The sequence below is a fragment of the Fomitopsis serialis genome (genome assembly GCF_022376445.1).
Source record: "Fomitopsis serialis strain Sig1Antser10 chromosome Unknown B0H18scaffold_2, whole genome shotgun sequence".
Classification (NCBI taxonomy): Eukaryota; Fungi; Basidiomycota; class Agaricomycetes; order Polyporales; family Fomitopsidaceae; genus Fomitopsis; species Fomitopsis serialis.
The window spans coordinates 519,987-536,904 of record NW_025954962.1 but is presented as its reverse complement, the minus strand read 5'-3'; the positions used below and the strand labels follow the sequence as shown (position 1 = coordinate 536,904).

At 55.5% G+C, this 16,918-nt stretch overlaps 7 protein-coding genes across 7 annotated transcripts; 4 read left to right on the top strand and 3 right to left on the bottom strand.

Annotated features, from left to right (window-relative positions):
• Window positions 1-288: 288 nt before the first annotated feature.
• Window positions 289-2,812, bottom strand: B0H18DRAFT_969562 (uncharacterized protein). Its single transcript, XM_048043611.1, has 13 exons — window positions 2,347-2,812; window positions 2,154-2,288; window positions 2,013-2,101; window positions 1,850-1,964; window positions 1,701-1,767; window positions 1,566-1,647; window positions 1,449-1,510; window positions 1,317-1,395; window positions 1,210-1,266; window positions 1,100-1,154; window positions 801-977; window positions 672-742; window positions 289-639 (listed from the first exon to the last, which is right to left on the bottom strand). The coding sequence occupies exons 1-13, from the start codon at window positions 2,702-2,704 to the stop codon at window positions 586-588; spliced, it is 1,401 nt and encodes a 466-aa protein (XP_047900292.1). The 5' UTR covers window positions 2,705-2,812; the 3' UTR covers window positions 289-585.
• A 73-nt stretch (window positions 2,813-2,885) lies between these two features.
• B0H18DRAFT_969558 (uncharacterized protein) lies at window positions 2,886-6,663 on the bottom strand. Its single transcript, XM_048043610.1, has 15 exons — window positions 5,925-6,663; window positions 5,716-5,872; window positions 5,480-5,695; window positions 5,211-5,429; window positions 5,011-5,161; window positions 4,513-4,878; window positions 4,385-4,430; window positions 4,252-4,330; window positions 4,208-4,228; window positions 4,080-4,154; window positions 3,995-4,027; window positions 3,888-3,968; window positions 3,741-3,831; window positions 3,536-3,712; window positions 2,886-3,512 (listed from the first exon to the last, which is right to left on the bottom strand). The coding sequence occupies exons 1-15, from the start codon at window positions 6,299-6,301 to the stop codon at window positions 3,151-3,153; spliced, it is 2,451 nt and encodes an 816-aa protein (XP_047900291.1). The 5' UTR covers window positions 6,302-6,663; the 3' UTR covers window positions 2,886-3,150.
• Window positions 6,664-6,779: 116 nt separating this feature from the next.
• Window positions 6,780-7,638, top strand: B0H18DRAFT_950135 (Rrp15p-domain-containing protein; the record flags this gene model as incomplete). Its single annotated transcript, XM_048041942.1, has 3 exons — window positions 6,780-7,281; window positions 7,338-7,514; window positions 7,574-7,638. The coding sequence occupies 3 exons, from the start codon at window positions 6,780-6,782 to the stop codon at window positions 7,636-7,638; spliced, it is 744 nt and encodes a 247-aa protein (XP_047900290.1).
• A 509-nt stretch (window positions 7,639-8,147) lies between these two features.
• Window positions 8,148-9,226, top strand: B0H18DRAFT_969557 (CTLH/CRA C-terminal to lish motif domain-containing protein; the record flags this gene model as incomplete). Its single annotated transcript, XM_048043609.1, has 7 exons — window positions 8,148-8,205; window positions 8,356-8,361; window positions 8,385-8,414; window positions 8,443-8,577; window positions 8,765-9,016; window positions 9,039-9,065; window positions 9,098-9,226. The coding sequence occupies exons 3-7, from the start codon at window positions 8,403-8,405 to the stop codon at window positions 9,224-9,226; spliced, it is 555 nt and encodes a 184-aa protein (XP_047900289.1). The 5' UTR covers window positions 8,148-8,205; window positions 8,356-8,361; window positions 8,385-8,402.
• A 3,649-nt stretch (window positions 9,227-12,875) lies between these two features.
• On the top strand, window positions 12,876-14,554 carry B0H18DRAFT_867647 (kinase-like domain-containing protein; the record flags this gene model as incomplete). Its single annotated transcript, XM_048039875.1, has 6 exons — window positions 12,876-13,434; window positions 13,489-13,747; window positions 13,801-13,942; window positions 13,994-14,266; window positions 14,321-14,409; window positions 14,464-14,554. 6 exons carry the CDS (start codon window positions 12,876-12,878, stop codon window positions 14,552-14,554), a joined length of 1,413 nt encoding a protein of 470 aa, XP_047900288.1.
• Window positions 14,555-14,991: 437 nt separating this feature from the next.
• Window positions 14,992-15,751, bottom strand: B0H18DRAFT_1081454 (uncharacterized protein; the record flags this gene model as incomplete). Its single annotated transcript, XM_048031398.1, has 7 exons — window positions 14,992-15,045; window positions 15,102-15,191; window positions 15,248-15,323; window positions 15,370-15,443; window positions 15,515-15,559; window positions 15,651-15,698; window positions 15,746-15,751. The coding sequence occupies 7 exons, from the start codon at window positions 15,749-15,751 to the stop codon at window positions 14,992-14,994; spliced, it is 393 nt and encodes a 130-aa protein (XP_047900287.1).
• A 248-nt stretch (window positions 15,752-15,999) lies between these two features.
• B0H18DRAFT_867286 (mitochondrial ribosomal subunit protein-domain-containing protein) lies at window positions 16,000-16,859 on the top strand (the record flags this gene model as incomplete). Its single annotated transcript, XM_048039851.1, has 3 exons — window positions 16,000-16,228; window positions 16,280-16,614; window positions 16,671-16,859. 3 exons carry the CDS (start codon window positions 16,000-16,002, stop codon window positions 16,857-16,859), a joined length of 753 nt encoding a protein of 250 aa, XP_047900286.1.
• Between the last annotated feature and the right edge of the window lie 59 nt (window positions 16,860-16,918).

Below are 16,918 nucleotides of genomic sequence, written 5' to 3'. Positions count from 1 at the left end.
CTTTCTGGTCTCGACCGTTTTGTTTCATCGAGGCTCGGCCTAGCGTGGAATGTATCCGCTCGCCGTTGGACGTTGCGACCGAGTATTCCGGCGACCTGCGTTCATTTCGGACGTACGTACATCGACGTCACCGAATCCTGGCTACCAACAGTACGCAGTCGTGAGCAACACGCGGCAGGCTCCAGAGCTCCAGGGGTACCGATTTGCACATCCCTTGCCTTCCGAGTCTATGCGCGTGGAGACGGGACAATTACACGCGGAAGGGCCCCATGGAGACTCGGAGAACAGAGCCTCGTAGATCAGCACCACCACCCCATTCACTCGCCACGCACATCATGGTATGTCAATTGCCCCACTCGACCGTTCAGACGTTCACAAGCGAAGTACAGAGGTCGAAGCGTCCGACAGCGCTAGTAGCATTGTGACAGTGAAGGAGTGCAAGCATAGGTACAGGGTCGAACATTAAATAATTGTCCGTGCGTTCCGAGCGTAGTCCGATCAGTAGTGACATTGGTATCTATGAGACATCGTGGTGGCCAGCTCCGACACGACAAATGGGTGAACGTAAACTTGTGCACGCGACACTCACTTTAGATTGCTGACGAAGAGGTGGACAGCCCAGTCCTGATGAATCGAGCGCTGAGTGAGGGTTCCGACGAGGCAAGATGGACGCCAACGTACCCTTTGCAGTAGTTGTTCGAGGATGTCGGGATACATGACAGGTAGCGACACCATGAACAAGCTGCGATGCACATCATCCCATGAGTCACTGTGGCAGTTACACGAGACGTGCTGCATACCTGCGTATGGATTCGAGGTGTAGAAGTTGCGGGTGAGTACGATGTAGAGAACAAGGGCCAAGGCTACCGCGCCCAACCGAAGACCGAGAACGATCGATCGATGCCTGACCGACGGGCTGATGATAGGGTAGAATGCCATCCCGACCAATAAGCCCATGAGCAGTCCCCCAAGATGCGCTACGAAGTCCATTAGCGTCGGCCACTTGCAACATAGAAAGGTCAGTAGTTACCGAAGTTGTCGACATCTGATCAAAAACAAGTCAGTGAATGACATTCCATGAAGTATCGATGGCACGTACATGGGATGAAACCTAGAGCGATACCGATGATCAACTCCACGACCATCCAGGCAAGCTATACAAGTCATCAATGAAACGAAGGTAAACAATGCCTACACAAGCAACCATACCTTCCTTCCTGGTTGATATTGATACCGCCAGTGCGCGAACAGATCGATCCATGCGACCTTGATAGAGGTGTGAGCTGATCCCGGGATCGTCTAGGATAAGGACTTACAGCAGTCGTACCAAAGATGGCACCACTGGCACCGACGGATGGAACACCAACAAGGGCGAAATTTCCTCCGAGGACGTTGCTGTATAGTTGTGTCACATCTGAGACCGTCACTGACGTCATTATTTCACTGACCCGAAAATTCCTGCAGCCATGTACAGAATGAGGAAGAAGGGGGAGCCCATCTCTCGCTCGACCTACCGAACGATCAGTCACGATGTCTAGTGATATCAGGCCAATGTTGAGGCGCACCTGAGCAGAAACTATCAACTGCGCCAACATGTTCAGCAAGAAGTGCACGATTCCGGCGTGCAGGAATACGGGCGTGATAAAACTATCCGTAGTCTCGATCAGACCGCGGCATGTGAAGGGAATCGAATTACTGACCGGAACCATTGATTCGGGGTTTGGTCGTGGAAGCCGCCGAAACCACAGATGGTCTCAGCGGACATGCCTCGGTGATCGGGTTCGCCGTGTCATTCAGGCCTGAAGCGGTGTTATCAACACGGCAAATTTTGGAGCGAGCTCTTACGCACATGCGAACTCTGTGGTCAGTGGTATCGAGGTAACATCCTTCATACAGGCAGGGAAACGCGCTCCGACGTTGATCAGCGCACTTTCTGACGGACCCAACATCGGGTTGACCGTTGGCTGGGTCACATGAGTCGATGAGTTCATTATAATCGACCGTATACATACGTGGAATGACACTGGCGTGCCTTGAGCTTTCTGGTTTACCACAAGCTCGTATATGAGCACAGCGAGCATGATCAATGAAAGGAGCCAGACTGCAGCCCGTGTGAACCGTGACCCAATTGACTACGAGTACAAGGAACATACCGATATATGGTCGCCTCTGAACACCAACGCCGGCCTTCTTATCAGCGATTCTGTCCTCGAGAGGGTAGAGCCCAAAGAATCGCTTCACGAAGTTCGGACGCTCTCGCGGACGTTTGGAGAACGGTTCGTCGTAGCCTACATCCAAAATGCACCGTGACATCGACCGGGCAACGCGGAACCAAAAGCAACATACCCATGTTCTCATAATTCCGCATACCATACTGCTCTGGTGTCTTTGCGTACACCATCTCTTGCTTGTTCTCAGCAGCGTCCGCAGGGTAGGCTTCCGGATGATATGCGTAGTCCGCCTCCGGGAAAGCGGGCCTGTATGAGGGGTTGTATGCTTCGTCGGCATACGGTTGCTTGTACGACGTGTCATAGGCCACGTCGGACGGCTCTGCCTCTTTGTGACCTGTTCCCTCGTCTGGCAATAGCTTCGCGGTGGACAGGCTGTAGCTGTGGCCGCGTTGCAGACCGGGCTTGGTGTCGCTTGTGTACTCTGGGGGGTCGTGTAGGGCCGTCTGGGAAGACGCCATGTCTTCAATGATCATGACTGGTCGTGGAACTGGGGCAATAAGGGAGAAAGTAAAACAGTTGAGTAGGGTAAGGAGAGGCAGGCAGTACCGTGGCGTTTGCGCAGCAACTCTGCGCTGGGCAAGACTCAAGACACAGAAACGCGGGCGACTGGCCGCACGACCTGTGCAGTGCCGCTGAGTTCCAATACGGCCGTGATCCAGATCTATTTCGATTGATATTCTTCCGACGCCACTTCGTTGCTCGCAGGTAAGTCATTTACGTCGGCGTGCCTTTGCCCAGCCGCGGTCCTATACTACCAGTGCACGCAGCGGCCGCGAGGAGGCTCAGGGGATATATAATCTATCGACGGTGGGTAATTATGTTGGTAGCCATAAATAGACGAGTTGCATGAGATGGCGAGCACTACAGATAGGATCCAAAGCAATGCAGAGTACAGACAATGAGCAGAAAGCAGTGTCCATTATACAGGTTCAGGTTGGTCCTCTTCGGCGGGTTGGTCTTCTTCGGCGGCGGGTGTCGGCACCTCCTCTACCGCACTGCTTCCTCGCCCCCTGCTGCGGGCGGACGGCTTTCTTGTAAGCGGGGTGAAGTGAGTTTCCACCCTCAACGCGTCCGGAGACTGAGCGTCCGCAGTAGGGTAAGGCGGCAGCTCTTCCCATTCCTCCTCTTCCTCAATCTCGGCCGGTCTTGTCCACCGTCGAGCGGCTCTGGAGCCATCCACCCATTGTAGGGTGATTGCGCTCACGTCGCGCAGTTTCTTGCTCTTTAGCCGCCAGACCATCGCTCCGCGGGTCCCAAAGCTGGCCGGCTTGCAGTGGAGTCCTGGCTCAGGCGGTTGCTGTGACGTTTCTCGTCGTCCGGCGTCGTCCGGTTGGCGGGAAGAGCACCGAGCATCTTGGGGTCCGACGGAAAGAGCAGAGGCAACATGTATCTAGAGTCGAGGAGTTCGCCCAGAGGTCGGGGGCTCTGGCAGGCTCCCAGAGACTTTTCCCATGTCCGGTCGAAGAGCGCGTCGATGTTCGCTGAGCGGTCGAGGTCTCTTGGGACGACACGGAGACTGTCTGCCATCGCCAATAGGCACGTCGTGGAGCGACGGCGAGACGCTCAGACCCTCTTCCCGATCACGTTCCCGCTCGCCAATCTGCTGGGTCGCCGTCAGTTATACGATCTGCCTTCGCCGATTACAGTAGGCCGTACCTCTTTCCGGAGAGCCTCGACGCCCAGCTTGATTCGATGTCGCTCCCAGTCCTTCTGCAGTTGCGCGAGGTACTGGTTGCACTCATCGGTCATCCGGGTTCATTGACCTCATACCGGTAGTCACGGACTGCACGGCGCATCTGTAACAGTGGTCAGAATTTGTAAAGTGAACGTAAATGTGAACAGTCGAACCTGAAGTGGATTCAAGTTCCGCAACGTCTGTATGGTAGCGATTAGGTTCGGGAACTCCGTTATTGACGACAAGCTCTGCTTCGCTATCAGTATCTGCCGTGATCCCCACAAGATGCAGACGCCATTACCTGCAACCACGTCAACAGGTCCTTCACAGGGGCGAAGTGCGAACCAATGCCACGCGGAGCTGCATCTCGCCGATCCACTCTTCCAGAACGCTAAGGTTCATGCTGATCTGGACCGCTCTGGATCTACATGCACAGGGTCAGATAGTCTTTCATAGACCGCAGATCGTGACGACGTACCGGCATAGATACTTCTTCCGCGTCGAAACCCTGTTGAAGGTCTCACCTGACCCGACGTCAGCCCAAAAAACACGCGCACAAGAATTGGCGTCATACATGCTGTCCAATACATCACCTGGGACCACAACTGAATGATGATGCTGGATTGATTCCGGACAGTGTGAGGAGGGTGTGTAGCGCAGTGATAAAGGATGTGATGTCCTTGGGCGAAGGTGGCGGAGGGGCTGCAGCGGGGTCGGTGAAAATCGACTGCAGAGGAGTGGTGGAAGGAGCACGCGTGCGGGCGAAGGTCTGCCGCAACGACGCGAAGCTACGCTGATTCGTGGGCGACGCGGATGCCGGCGGGTTAGGTGACGGCGGCCTGCTGCCGATTTTGGGAGTGCTCGGTGCGCCATTCTTCTGCGAGCCACCATTCGCGGCGGGAGTCTTCTTCTTGCCACCGCCGAACGTACGGAGGAAGGACCATTCCGACTCGAATTCCACGGACTCGAATTCTTTAGAGAGCGGGTATAGTCTAGCAACGCGGCGTCTAGCAGCTGGTCGATCCTTCTCTCAGCAAGTCGGATGATAAAACTGTACTGCGTGTCAGAAAGTGTGACACACAGCAACATCAAGGCCGAGCTTACCGAAATCAGAATTGAGTATCTCTTCTATCAGCGTGAAGGAACCTAGCATTTCTAGCGTCTCGTTGATGGCACTGTCGCAGCGCATCAGATGAAGCCACACAGTGGTATTATACAGCCAGAAGATCAACGTGGTGGCATCGTCCGCTCGATTCTGTCCGTGCGTCAGTGTATTGTAGTTGAGCATCGTTGGCGACACTCACGAAGAATGTCTCTTCAATAGCGTCGCACGCTCCGAGAATGAGATCCTCGAGCCAGTTGTGATCACAATTAATGCAGGCAAAGCGCACAAGCAGGTATAGAGCGTTGGCTGGTTCCGCGTTCCGCAGTGACGGTTCGAAGTCAGTTATGAGTGATTGGAAGATGTCAGGAAGCGACATTGGAGAGAACACAAGCATCGAGTTGTAGTCCGGCGGTGGTGTCTGTGATTGATCTGAGGCCGCTGCGAATCGCATGTTCTGAGAAGACTCACGAAAACCGTGTCATCTGGTGCCTCGTCCTCGTCCTCCTCGTCGAAGTCGAAGTTGGGGTCCGAGAGCTCGTCGCCCCACCACCTCGGGGTTATTCCTAATGCCTTCTCGATGTCGAGTTGAACGTCCTTCCGCTTGCCCATGCGTCGAGCGCGCCTCTCCAGGAGCCGCCGTTGTTCCTCCATCCTCCCGCCTTTCCATCCCTCCCCGCGCATGGCCTCCTGAGAATCAGTGCAACATCTCCGCGGCCGGGCATAGTAGAGTGCGCAGTGACAATGTCCAAGGCCGTGAGCCGTCTGCGCGTTAGCGCGAAAGCGGAAGCACCGTGTGTCAAGAGGTATGTCACCAGCGTCGCGGGTGCTAAGAGAGACGCGTAATGGAGGGTGTCCAGCCATCTGATGCGTGCATGAGCATGTAACGAACGACAAGCGTAAGTTGGATAGTTACGTACCCTGGTCTGCGCTGTTCACATCGCAACCCTCTGATACAAGCAGCCGGACGCATTCCTCCCTCTCAATTTCCCTCTCGGATTCCGAGCCAAAACCCAGTATGGTCGTGCTGATCAAACCCAGTCCATCGTCCTCTTTCTTCGCCAGGTCCACAAACGGATGCGCGTTCGGGTCGGTGAGTAGGTGCGACATGATGAGCATGTCACCGAATTGACAAGCACGCATCAGGCAGTGAGAGACAAGCTCTGCCTTCTGCTGCGGGGAAAGGCTGACATATGGTGAAAGCAGATGAGCGATTTGGGCCGGCGTCGGGAAGAGAGGTTGCAGGTCGGGTTCCACAGTCAGATCGGCTGGCGAGACTGAAGACGAAGCCATCGAGTCGACCTTGACCCTGTCACTGAATTACTTGCTAGGACAGTTGATGCCTGGTAGCGTTTTCTTCGGAGGGGTGCGGAACCGTCGCGTGCCAAGTTGTCGCGGCTCACCCGCAGAAACGCGCGAAGGGTCGGACAACAGCGTGCACACCTGCAGATCGGATATGTCGATGTGCGTTGTCCGCGGAAAGGCAGAGACTCCCGTGCCCTTCTTCGTGGCAGCCGCGACCGCAGTGAGCCGGCTGTGTGCTGCGAAGGCCAGAGGGTGGCAGAGGACGGTCCTTGGGGTGCAGCGCGTCTCAGAGAGTGGTCGTCAGCCCCGCGCGCGGTCTCCATATGGGCGCCTGTGTGTACTTGCAGTTTACCAGTCGATCACTTGCCGCTTCTGGCAACTGTCCTTCTCCATACCCTCCATCCTCTTTGCACCAAGTCCTGCATTCCCCATTCGCTGCACACCCACGGACACAAGTCTCTCACCCATGGCAAAACAAGCCACTCACAGCGCTCCTGCTGCACCTCCCACAAAACGCAGAAAACTGACGCCCCGCCCGGAGGAAGAATTCTCGGGCGCAGAAGAGTCTAACTCGGGCGATCGCAGTGACTCTTTGCACGAGGCAGACTCCGAAGCCGATGGTTCCGAGAACGACGCTGGGTCGTCTCCTGATACAGACGACGAAATTGGAGAGCCAAAGTGGGCCAAGTCGAAAAAGACCTTGAAGCGCAAACACCGAGCTACGGATGCGACGCGCTTCGGTGCAACTCTGCAAACACTGCTGAGCACCGATGCACCCTCTGCGTTGCCACTGTCTCTCAAGCCATCTATCGCGAGGAAACGGAATGACGAGAAACTGGAGACGAAGGGGAAGAAGGTGCTGGAGGTAGAGAAGAAGGAGAAGGAGGAGAAGGGACGAATAAGGGACGTCATCGGTGGATGGGGTGGCGAAAGCGAGAGAGCACTCCGGAAAGTCGCTCAAAGAGGAGGTGCGTCTGACCATTCCGTTCGCCTAGCCAGCTTCTGACCCTGGGATGCTATGTAGTTGTAAAGTTGTTCAACGCGATACAACAGTCCCAGGCCGCATCTACGACTGCTGCTGTAGAGGTGAAAGCTCAGAGAGGTTCAGGAAAGCCCACACTACCTGCCCCTGTCCTTGACAAAAAGAAGGTAGCGAAGAAGGGTAAGGAGAAGGACAATGTCATCGGAAGAGGGAAAGAAAGTGTGTATGCTCATTACCCATTCGTATAACGGAATGGCACGGCTCACATATCACTGCAGCAACGCTGGGTCAAGACGATTTCCTCGACATCATTCGGTCTGGCGGCATTGTCGCCAAGGCATGATTGTCAGATATTACAAGTCGGCTCCGATAGCCGTCATTAGCGGCGCAATCTTGAATGAAGGATACCTAGCCTACTCAGAACATCTGAGATGCTTGGTTTAGAAGCCAGGAGTTGCGCCGCCTTTTGGCGTTGTGTAGTCGCTGGTTCACGATAGCATGCACGAGGCTCGAGCGATCGTAACAATGCATCAACTCTCAGGGACCTTCATGTACATCGGATTCATGTACATTGCAGTGACTGCAGTGTGATCACGCACCGCGTTCAAAAGATGCTGCTACGTGCATCCTGCGAGGGTACGATGTAGATACAATAGTTGACAAGCGTTCGTCTGGACGCATTATAAAGGGATGCCATTGGTCGATCACAAGCGCCACTGCCAATGACTACACCAGACGGCTTGCCCTAAACGAGCTTTTCCTGCATAAATCTGTGTACCCTTGCTCACCGCTTCCCCTATGGTCAGTTACTCGTCCCTGCTCGTTAGAGTCGATTGTGCTAATTCTTGTCAGCCGTCACAGAAGATCCTGCAGGAGAATGGGAGCGACGTTTGCACGATGTCAGGGTGTCAAACAGTGAGTTTCCGTTCGTGTTCGTGTTGGTGAAGGACTATGGGATGAACAAACTATTGGGAATCTCTCTGAACTATGAGATGAGATAAATGTTATTGCATGTATTATCTGATGCCTTCACCATGCTCTTTTTCGCAAGTGAGGTATGAAACATGTACTGATTTTTTGCTCGACAGTGACTTGAACCGCCTTGTCATGGATTATCTCGTCATCGAGGGTTACAAGACGCGCGGAGGAGTTTTCTCGCGAGTCTGGATTGGAGTCGCCGGTGGACTTCGAGAGCATCGAGAGTCGCATGAATATTCGTGAGGCATTGCAGCGAGGCGATGTGAGCGAGGCGATCACTCGTGTGAACGACCTCAACCCGGAGGTGAGCATCTGCCATTGCTTCGTTCTGCTTCCCCAGTGGGTCGCAAAGGATTAAACTTTCATGCACCACGCATAGGCCTTCGGGCCTGTGATGATACTCTATACACCAAAACTTCAGTCTTCAATATGATCTTCCGTCCTCTCATACCCTATCTCGACGGAAATCGCTGATAACAGTCGCTTCACAGCTTCTAGACACGAATCCGGCCCTCTACTTCCGCCTACAGCAGCAGAAGCTCATCGAGTTCATTAAGGAAGGTCACACGGTAGAAGCACTTCGATTCGCTCAAGAGGAACTGGCTCCGAGGGGCGAAGAGAGCCCAGATTCCTGTCCGAGCTCGAGCGACCATGGCGCTTTTAGCTTTGAATCGTCCCCATTGGCCCCTCCGGCGATCAGTGAACTTCTGTCACCGGCGCAACGGACGAAAACTGCCGGCGAGGTAACTCCGCCATTCTCGAGAGTCTAGCCAGGGCAAGGAGGCGAAACTGGTCGGCCTCTCCGACTTCTGTGCTGGGGAGAGAACATGCTCGGCGAGCATGCAGAGTTTCCCAAGGTGCGGTGTTCTCTTGCATTCTATGTGCACTCGATAACAACAAGCACCACTCAGCTCGATCTCGGAGAGGGTACGTTTCAATATGGTGGGAAGTGAAGTTGAAACGGGGTTCTATTGCTTTGTTGACGGATCATGTATTCTCGTGTATGTACTTTACTGCTGCACAGCTGACTTGTGGAGGGCGATCCCGGTGCTTGGGACGGAGGCGCCCAGCGCGTTCGCATCGAAATGTGTGTCCTTGTCCGGTGAGATGAAATGGCGCGCGAACCTTCCATCCTTGACTAGCTTGGGTGGTCGACGCCCCGGCTTCGGCGCATTCGTCCCAGAAGGCACGTTGCATGTCGAAATCGTCCAGCGCGGGGCAGTGACGCCCGGCCGTCGATGCGTGCGGATTGATGAAACGGTTGTTCGACGTTGTCCGTGGTTGAAACGGCTTGCATCGCGACAATCATATCGCAGACGTGTGCGCGCTCGGGTGGTCGACTGCAAAGAGGAGCTGCTTCGGAGATGGGGGCGGCTGGCCAGGCCGTGGCGGAGGATGAATGGCGGCGGGACTTGGCCGGCCTTGAGGCTCCGATTAGAAGATATGAACGGTGCACGGCGGGCGTGTGTATTCGAGATAGAAGGGCGATGAATGGGGCGCAGCACGCCGCAGCCACGCCGGGAGGAGGACGCGGACACCAGGGCGGAAGAGAGGTTCAGAAGGGGCCGCGCAGAGGACGCACCTGCCAGTGGGACGCAGCGTGTCCGGCGCGGTGGGCCTCCTGCCTGATTGGGAGACCGTCGACCGAGGCGAGACGCCCCCTCGGTTTCGATGCTTATGTCAGCAGCCACCGTTGCTCCAGAGGTGCCTGGCGCTGGGCGCAACGCGCTTTCTCGGTCGCCTTCGTGGTCCCGCTCGACGACGCTCTGTTCTCCCTCGTCTGTCTCGTCTTCACCCATCAGGACCCCTCGCAGCTCGCTCTGGCTGCCCCACCATTGTCTCGGGCTGGTCTCTGTCGACGCCCCTTCCTTTCTTTCCGTATCGTCACCTCGGTCTGCAGCCTGTTCCGACCACTGCATTCGCACCTCAACATTCGTTTGCTATCATGTCGGACGACACACGATCGAGCACAAATGTGAGCAGCAAGAGCCGCAAGCCTGCTCGTCCGCGCATCCTGGTCGTCAACAACCCAGGTCCCGATTCCAGCAGCGAGTCGGAGGAGACGAAACAGAACTCGAGCTCGCACAAACCTGACTACCGCCGCCGACCTCTCCCCAGTCCCGGTCGTGGTGCAGCGGTAGAAAGGCCGCAGCCGCCTACGGGCCGTGGGCCTCTCCCTCCGCCGCTCACCACCGACATTCCAGACCAGGGGAGAGGCTATCAGTCAACCCCATCGAATCCGGCCCTGTCGTCCCCTTCGAGCACCAGTTCACCCGCCGTCGAGTCGACACCACCCCCAGCACACCGGGACAGAGTGCACCTCCCATAGATCTGTTGGGCGAGGGCACCCTCAGGCCGGAGATGGTCGCACTCCCTTCAGACCGCAACGACGCGGTATGTCAGCGCTCGGCGCAAATCGTGGATGCCTTCAAATCGCCCTTCTCGCGACGACCTCATGTTCGTAGATCTTCGCAGAATAGCAGGCCGTCCAGTGTACGTCTTAGCATCTCTCATCTCCCTTTGAATCGTTGACTGAGCTCTCCATTAGTCGCCAACTAGCTCAACCCCCGACGCATACACGCCCCACTCACAAGTCCAGCCAACCAGCAGTGCTTCTGATTCCTACTCTGCGCACCCGCCATTTCAACCGGGTACTTCTGCGCCTAGTTTTTATATGCCCCATCATTTCCCGAAGGTCGCGGAGAAGCCTATTGAGAAGGTTGCCTTGCTTGTCACCACGAACACCGAGGAGTTCATAATTGTCGATGCCAGTGGTGCAATGACTGGTCCTTTCATTCGTGAAAGGATTTTCGCCAAGGTATGCGCACAAGATAGTGTCGTTCCCAAACCACGCTGCTCACCATCTGTCTGTTGTAGTTGCAGGTGTCTGATGAAGCACAACCGAATTATTCAATTTATCGTACTGAGGTGTCAAAATTTGCCATCGGTGATGCCCTGACAGATGAAGAGTTGTTCAACCTCTGTCGTCAGCAAGGCGATGAGACGGGGACGTTGAAGCTGCTTGTCTCGCACTCTTCCGCGTTCGTGCACGAACCTCCACACGAACAAGACCCCGACATGTCTATGGATCATCCGATACCGCCTCCGACATTGCCTCAACACGACTTGGTTCCGAAACCGCGACGGCCGAGATCGAGGTCAAGACATGGGAGCCAGTCATCTGCGAGCGAGCGTGTACCCACCGAGGATCCCGGTTATGAACCGTCGGTGTCGGACGATCTCAACAACGGCGATCGAGATGCGCGCAAACCGACCGCACCCCTCGCCCATCCTCCAATGCAGAAGGTTTCTCAAGGTGCCGAGTCGCCGATCGTCCGAGCCGACATACCTCCACGCAGCGAATACTCGTCGATCGCTTCTCATCCCTCGTACCCTCATGGAAGATATGACAGTTCATCACGTTGGTCACCGTCTATGACACACGACCAAGACGATTTTACCCTCGTCCGGCATAGACAAGTCGCGGCTTCGGACGCAAATGATTCTTCCGAGTCACCAGTATCGCGGAACGATGCCCGGCGGGAGCATCCTCGCGACGAGCGACTGCGACGCAAGGATGAGTCTACCAAGAAAGCTCGCCCACGTACACCTCAGGACGGCCTCTCTCCTCCGCATCATGGTAACGGTGTCCACTCTCCCTTCTTCCCACCCCGCACTCTCGTGCCAGGTGGGATGAACGACCATAAGGGGAAGAAGAAGAACAAGTCGCAGGTTCCGATCCCAAAGAGTTATCTCGTTAGTGGGACCTACGACACTCCGAGGACTGCTCCACGCTTGTTGGGCATGAAAAGTCATCCCAACCTGAGAGTTGCGGCACAACAGGTTCCTCCTAGTCTTATGCCCGGTACACGACACGGAAAGATCCATCCTCAGCCCCCGCTACCTTCGACGAGCAGTCGCCCTTCGACATCAGGGGAGCTAGGCTCTGCTACGTACGCTGATGTCGACCGCGATTTAAGTCGACGGATGCATGACCTACGCCGTGGAGGAATGTCGCCTGCTACTCCCTCGACTCGTACCGTCACGTCTCCTCCCTACGGCAACACTCCGGGCGCGTCTACATCGCACTTGACGCCTACCTCGCCGCCTGCCACGGAGCCTTTCCCTCGACCGCGCTCCGCGCAGGATCGAGGAAATTTGTCGAACCATCCCACGATGGTCAGTCCTAACGATGATCGCTCGACTGCTCGTCCTGGCCGACCTCCGCATATTCCTCCTCATCTCATGACCTCTCCAAGTGGCACGGTAGCCCGCGAAGATGCGTTCCTCGCGACTTCTCCTCGCGAAAGACCGACACCTTCCATGAGGCCCACGCCTCCACGCAGCCCTTACGGTCCTTATAACTCGCATCATAGTCCCGAGCTGTATCCGAGACCGGCTGTGGATCGTGGTATGCCAGGAGACAGGACTACATCTGAGTCCACCGTACTTCGGGCCGAAAGGGAGGTGTGGGCGAAGTTGGTTAACGACAGCGAGGATGGCACTGTCAAGCCTTCTAAGATCATGAGGTCTTCCATGCGTCGCGCCGCCAACCGTTCATTGACATCCTCGGAGTCGGACAGTGATGAGGGTGATTTCTTCATGAACCCGGGGAATGTTCAGAAGCCTCCGCCTACGGCTGATGTGCCGTCACCTCCCGGGAACTACGACACATCCAGGACTCCTCCAGCGAACTTCCCAGCACCGCCCGATCACCATCCACCTCCATTCCCTACGCAGACTTCACGACGGCCATACCCGCATGTCGACACAAGTGGCAACAAGGACATTCGCAGAAGCACCTTTGACGACAATGTTGAATGGGCTCCTCGTCCTCCACCGGAAGCTGTCCTCGAGCGTATGGATGTCTTCTTCCCCGCGCATGACCTCGATCGGCCTGTCATCGAGATGCCTTCAGGCGGCACGTCTCCTATCACCACTGAGAACCCCATCCCGGCGCCGCAACGCAACAAGCACAAGAAATCTATTCGAGTGGTGGCTGCGGAGCTCAAGAAACGCGCATCGCGAATGGAGACTTCCATTCCTGCCGCCCTGCGGAAGCGCAACACCAAATTGTGGGGCAGCAAGGTCGAGGAAGTCACCACGGAAGCCGAAGTGCCACCTATCCCTTCGGAGGCGTCACCAGGAGGTGTTGTCAGACGTATGTACCTCCGTCTCTCGCATCATTTTGTTATATTTACGCAATAGTTTGCAGCGATCTTCAGGTGGATTCGTGGTGAACTCATCGGGAAGGGCACATACGGCAAGGTGTATCTCGCACTGAACGCTACGACTGGTGAAATGATCGCCGTCAAGCAAGTGGAGATACCGAGAACCGCCAGCGACATAAGCGACACGCGGCAGGTCACCGTCGTAGAGGCCCTGAAGCTGGAGAGCGAGACACTGAAAGATTTAGATCACCCGAATATTGTGCAGTATCTTGGATTCGAAGAGACGCCAGCGTTCTTGAGCATGTGCGTTGTCCCGCTGGTCTTTCGCTGGTCTGCGTTTATTGATACGCCCGTAGCTTTTTGGAGTACGTTCCTGGTGGATCTATCGCCAGCTGCCTACGCAGATACGGCAAGTTCGAGGAGGAAGTCACGAAGTCATTTATGGGTCAAATCTTGTCTGGCTTGGAATACCTTCACGGTAAAGGCATCTTGCATCGAGTGCGTATATTATCATGTCATGCTGCGCAACATACGCTGACTATGGAATAGGATTTGAAAGCAGACAATATTCTGGTAGAGACGAACGGGATCTGCAAGATTTCTGATTTCGGCATCTCCAAGCGCACAGACGACGTCAACCAGGCGGGAGCTTACACGTCGATGCAGGGCACGGTGTTTTGGATGGCTCCTGAAGTTATTAACTCCCAGAAGGGAGGGTATAACTCCAAGGTGGATATCTGGAGTGTCGGCTGTGTCGTGTACGAGATGTGGACAGGGCAGCGACCTTGGAATGGTCAAGAGGCGATGGCAGTCTTGCTCCACGTAGGTTGGGATCCCTTGTCGTCGAGTTCCGGTGCTGACAATGTTCCTGCCCAGTTGTATCAAAACCGGGTAGCCCCGCCTCTGCCTGAAAGCATCACGCTGTCTCCCCTAGCTGATGACTTCCGTCAGAGCTGCTTTGCTATGTAAGTCATTCTGAACGCCGTCGTCACTGCAGTCAACTTATACCTTTGACCCAGGGACCCCAACCTACGGCCGAGTGCAGCTGAACTACGGCAACATCCATATCTCGAACTCCAGCCGGGCTGGGAGTTCCCGGGTTTCCAATAGGGCAACCCATGTGTGTATTACCCGTCAGCAGCATCATCTATATCCACTTTCTTTCTCTGTCGTCTTTTGGACAAGGCATCCCCATTGTCCCTACCCGTTGCATGCTTTATACTAGCACTCCTCGAAACACAATGTCCTACCCCCATCCCTCGTTCAATCGCGTCCGTTTCGTTTCACACATGTAGCATGATACTTGACCTAATCAGACCTCTCATATCACTTCGCACATGTATCGCTCTTGCAGTTGCGGGTTTGTTAGTATGTCGGACGCATGTGTACCATACTCTGAGCAAAGGATTGGTTCGTGTTAGGCCCGTTATGTAGCTACTTGCGAGACCTGCTGCAAGGTGCTGTGAGCTCCCTCGCGGCGCCGTACAACGCTTCGTATGAACAGCCAGTACAACCTCAACTGGTAATCTTACGACATTGCTACAAGTTCACGCTCTCGTCCACTTGCTCTCTATATTGGAGATGCCAACTGGTAGCGCGGCCTATGGATTCAGACGATGAGCACAAATTGAATTGTTGCAGAGATCATTGAGACAACCTTCTCATCGTAATCGACCCACTCGCCTTCATCCAGGTCCACTTCGTCAAAGACAGTAGCGGATTCTGCCCCTACGCATCGCCACGTTCCCTACGGCACCCCGTCAGCCATCGGGACGGACAGATCCTCATCAAGCTTATGCGCACCCTGGGATCAAATCCGACGAACTCCAAGCCGCGACAATCAATGGTCAGAAAGGCGCGAACTGGCCATTGGCGTCCGCTGAATATGGCTGTGGTTTGAAGCCGGGTTCAATTTGGCGGATGACTCTCGTTTGCAGAGTCCACATCGCCAGACGAAATGCGCAACGCTGCCCTTGCCGGATGTTACTTCGCGTTCCTCCTGCAGCAGGAGCTTTCCGATGAGCGAGCTAGCACAGGGCGCGAGGATGCCAGGGCGTACCACGCTGTTACGGATACCATCTTCGGGTGCACTTCGTTGCAGCTTGTGCATTTTACCTGGGTTTAGGGATTAAAGAACGTTCAGTAACCCGAGGACACTGGCAGCTCTTCACTTGGAAGAAGTACTCGAAGATTGTGTGGCGGGGACTAGATCGGTGACATTCTCGAGGTCGGCCTTTACGGACAATAAGAGATGCTATTGCGCATCAGTCCACTGCACGCATCGGGGCGGTCGCGACTCACGACCATGGTGGCGACTGGATTCACGGTGTTGTGCTTCAGCAAGTGTGGACGCGTGAAAGAGACGCCCAATGGACGGTGAATGCGATCGAGATCTGAGATGTGCGCATCTAACCGAGGCGCGGGTTTGCGCGCTGCTGGCTTTGCCATTCCGACTTGTCGCTACCGTCTCCTCGCCCTCCGCAGCGTCTCGCTCTTACCACGCCATGCTCGTCGTCCAGAGGGCATGCAGGGCATGTCGTCTTCCTGCTCTCAGGATGGACCAGTTCCACACATCCGCCGCGGTAGCCCTCCGGCGCCAGCCCGACGTCAAAAATGCAGGGGCTCGTCTACCGGGGTTGGAGGCACTAGACGACAGCTTGCTGGAGGAGAACGAGCAATATGACGCGCTGGACACGGGCTCAGCAGGGCACCTCAGACTGCAGCAGCAACGTCGCGTGCTGTACTACTGGCGTCTCATTGAGCATGAGATGCCCAACCTGGTCGGTAGGTAGTCCGCGCATGTCTACGTTTCCAGTGCTCATATCTCGAGCGAAGCGTATCGCAAGCCGTTTGTGCCACCAAGTTCTTCCGCGCCTCTGGTCGTGCGCTCGATAGCCTACGGTGGTGAAGAACACCCGGCGAGTCTGAAGCGCACCATCGTCGTCCCTGTGGCTCGTCTGCCTCTGAAAGACGAGGCTGCGATACACAAATTCAAGCTCCTAACCGGCTCTCGCTGGACACCGGAACCGCCTGTCAACTCAGGTATCTCACCCCTCGAGGAGAGCCCGGAGCATGGTTACTTCAGCGTTTCCTGCGAAGACTTCCCCATGCCTGCCCAGAACCTGAAATGGGCTAGTGATGCGCTGGACAGGCTGCTTACGGAGGCAAATGTGAGTCGCCATCACGGTCTGCGCTATTCTCGCTGTTGCTGACGTACGTTCGACAGAACACGAAAGACAGTTTCGTGGACGTTCCCCTTGACACGCGGCACATCGAGGCGAAGAAACGTAAGGAGGCCAAGGGAGATCATGTCTATGGCCGCAGGAATGTCCGGCCATCTATCAGAGACTTCCCCAAGGAATGGTTGCCCACCGTCGATCAGAGCACTACGCCTAGCCCACCTACATTCCAGTAGTACATATCACATTGCTTTTGACTCTCACATACTCGTCTTCAGAATGGTGCCTCTCCCGT

Bases quoted from the DNA above. Each gene is read 5' to 3' on its own strand.
- B0H18DRAFT_969558 (XM_048043610.1), bottom strand. From the start codon at position 6,301: ATGGCTTCGTCTTCAGTCTCGCCAGCCGATCTGACTGTGGAACCCGAC. The intron at 5,162-5,210 runs GTGAGTGTCGCC...ACGCACGGACAG, and splicing joins CTATTGAAGAGACATTCTTC to AATCGAGCGGACGATGCCAC. The intron at 4,331-4,384 runs GTACGTCGTCAC...CTGTGCATGTAG, and splicing joins CGGAAGAAGTATCTATGCCG to ATCCAGAGCGGTCCAGATCA.
- B0H18DRAFT_969562 (XM_048043611.1), bottom strand. From the start codon at position 2,704: ATGATCATTGAAGACATGGCGTCTTCCCAGACGGCCCTACACGACCCC. The intron at 1,396-1,448 runs GTCAGTGAAATA...ACAACTATACAG, and splicing joins ATGGCTGCAGGAATTTTCGG to CAACGTCCTCGGAGGAAATT. The intron at 1,155-1,209 runs GTATGGTTGCTT...TGACTTGTATAG, and splicing joins AATATCAACCAGGAAGGAAG to CTTGCCTGGATGGTCGTGGA.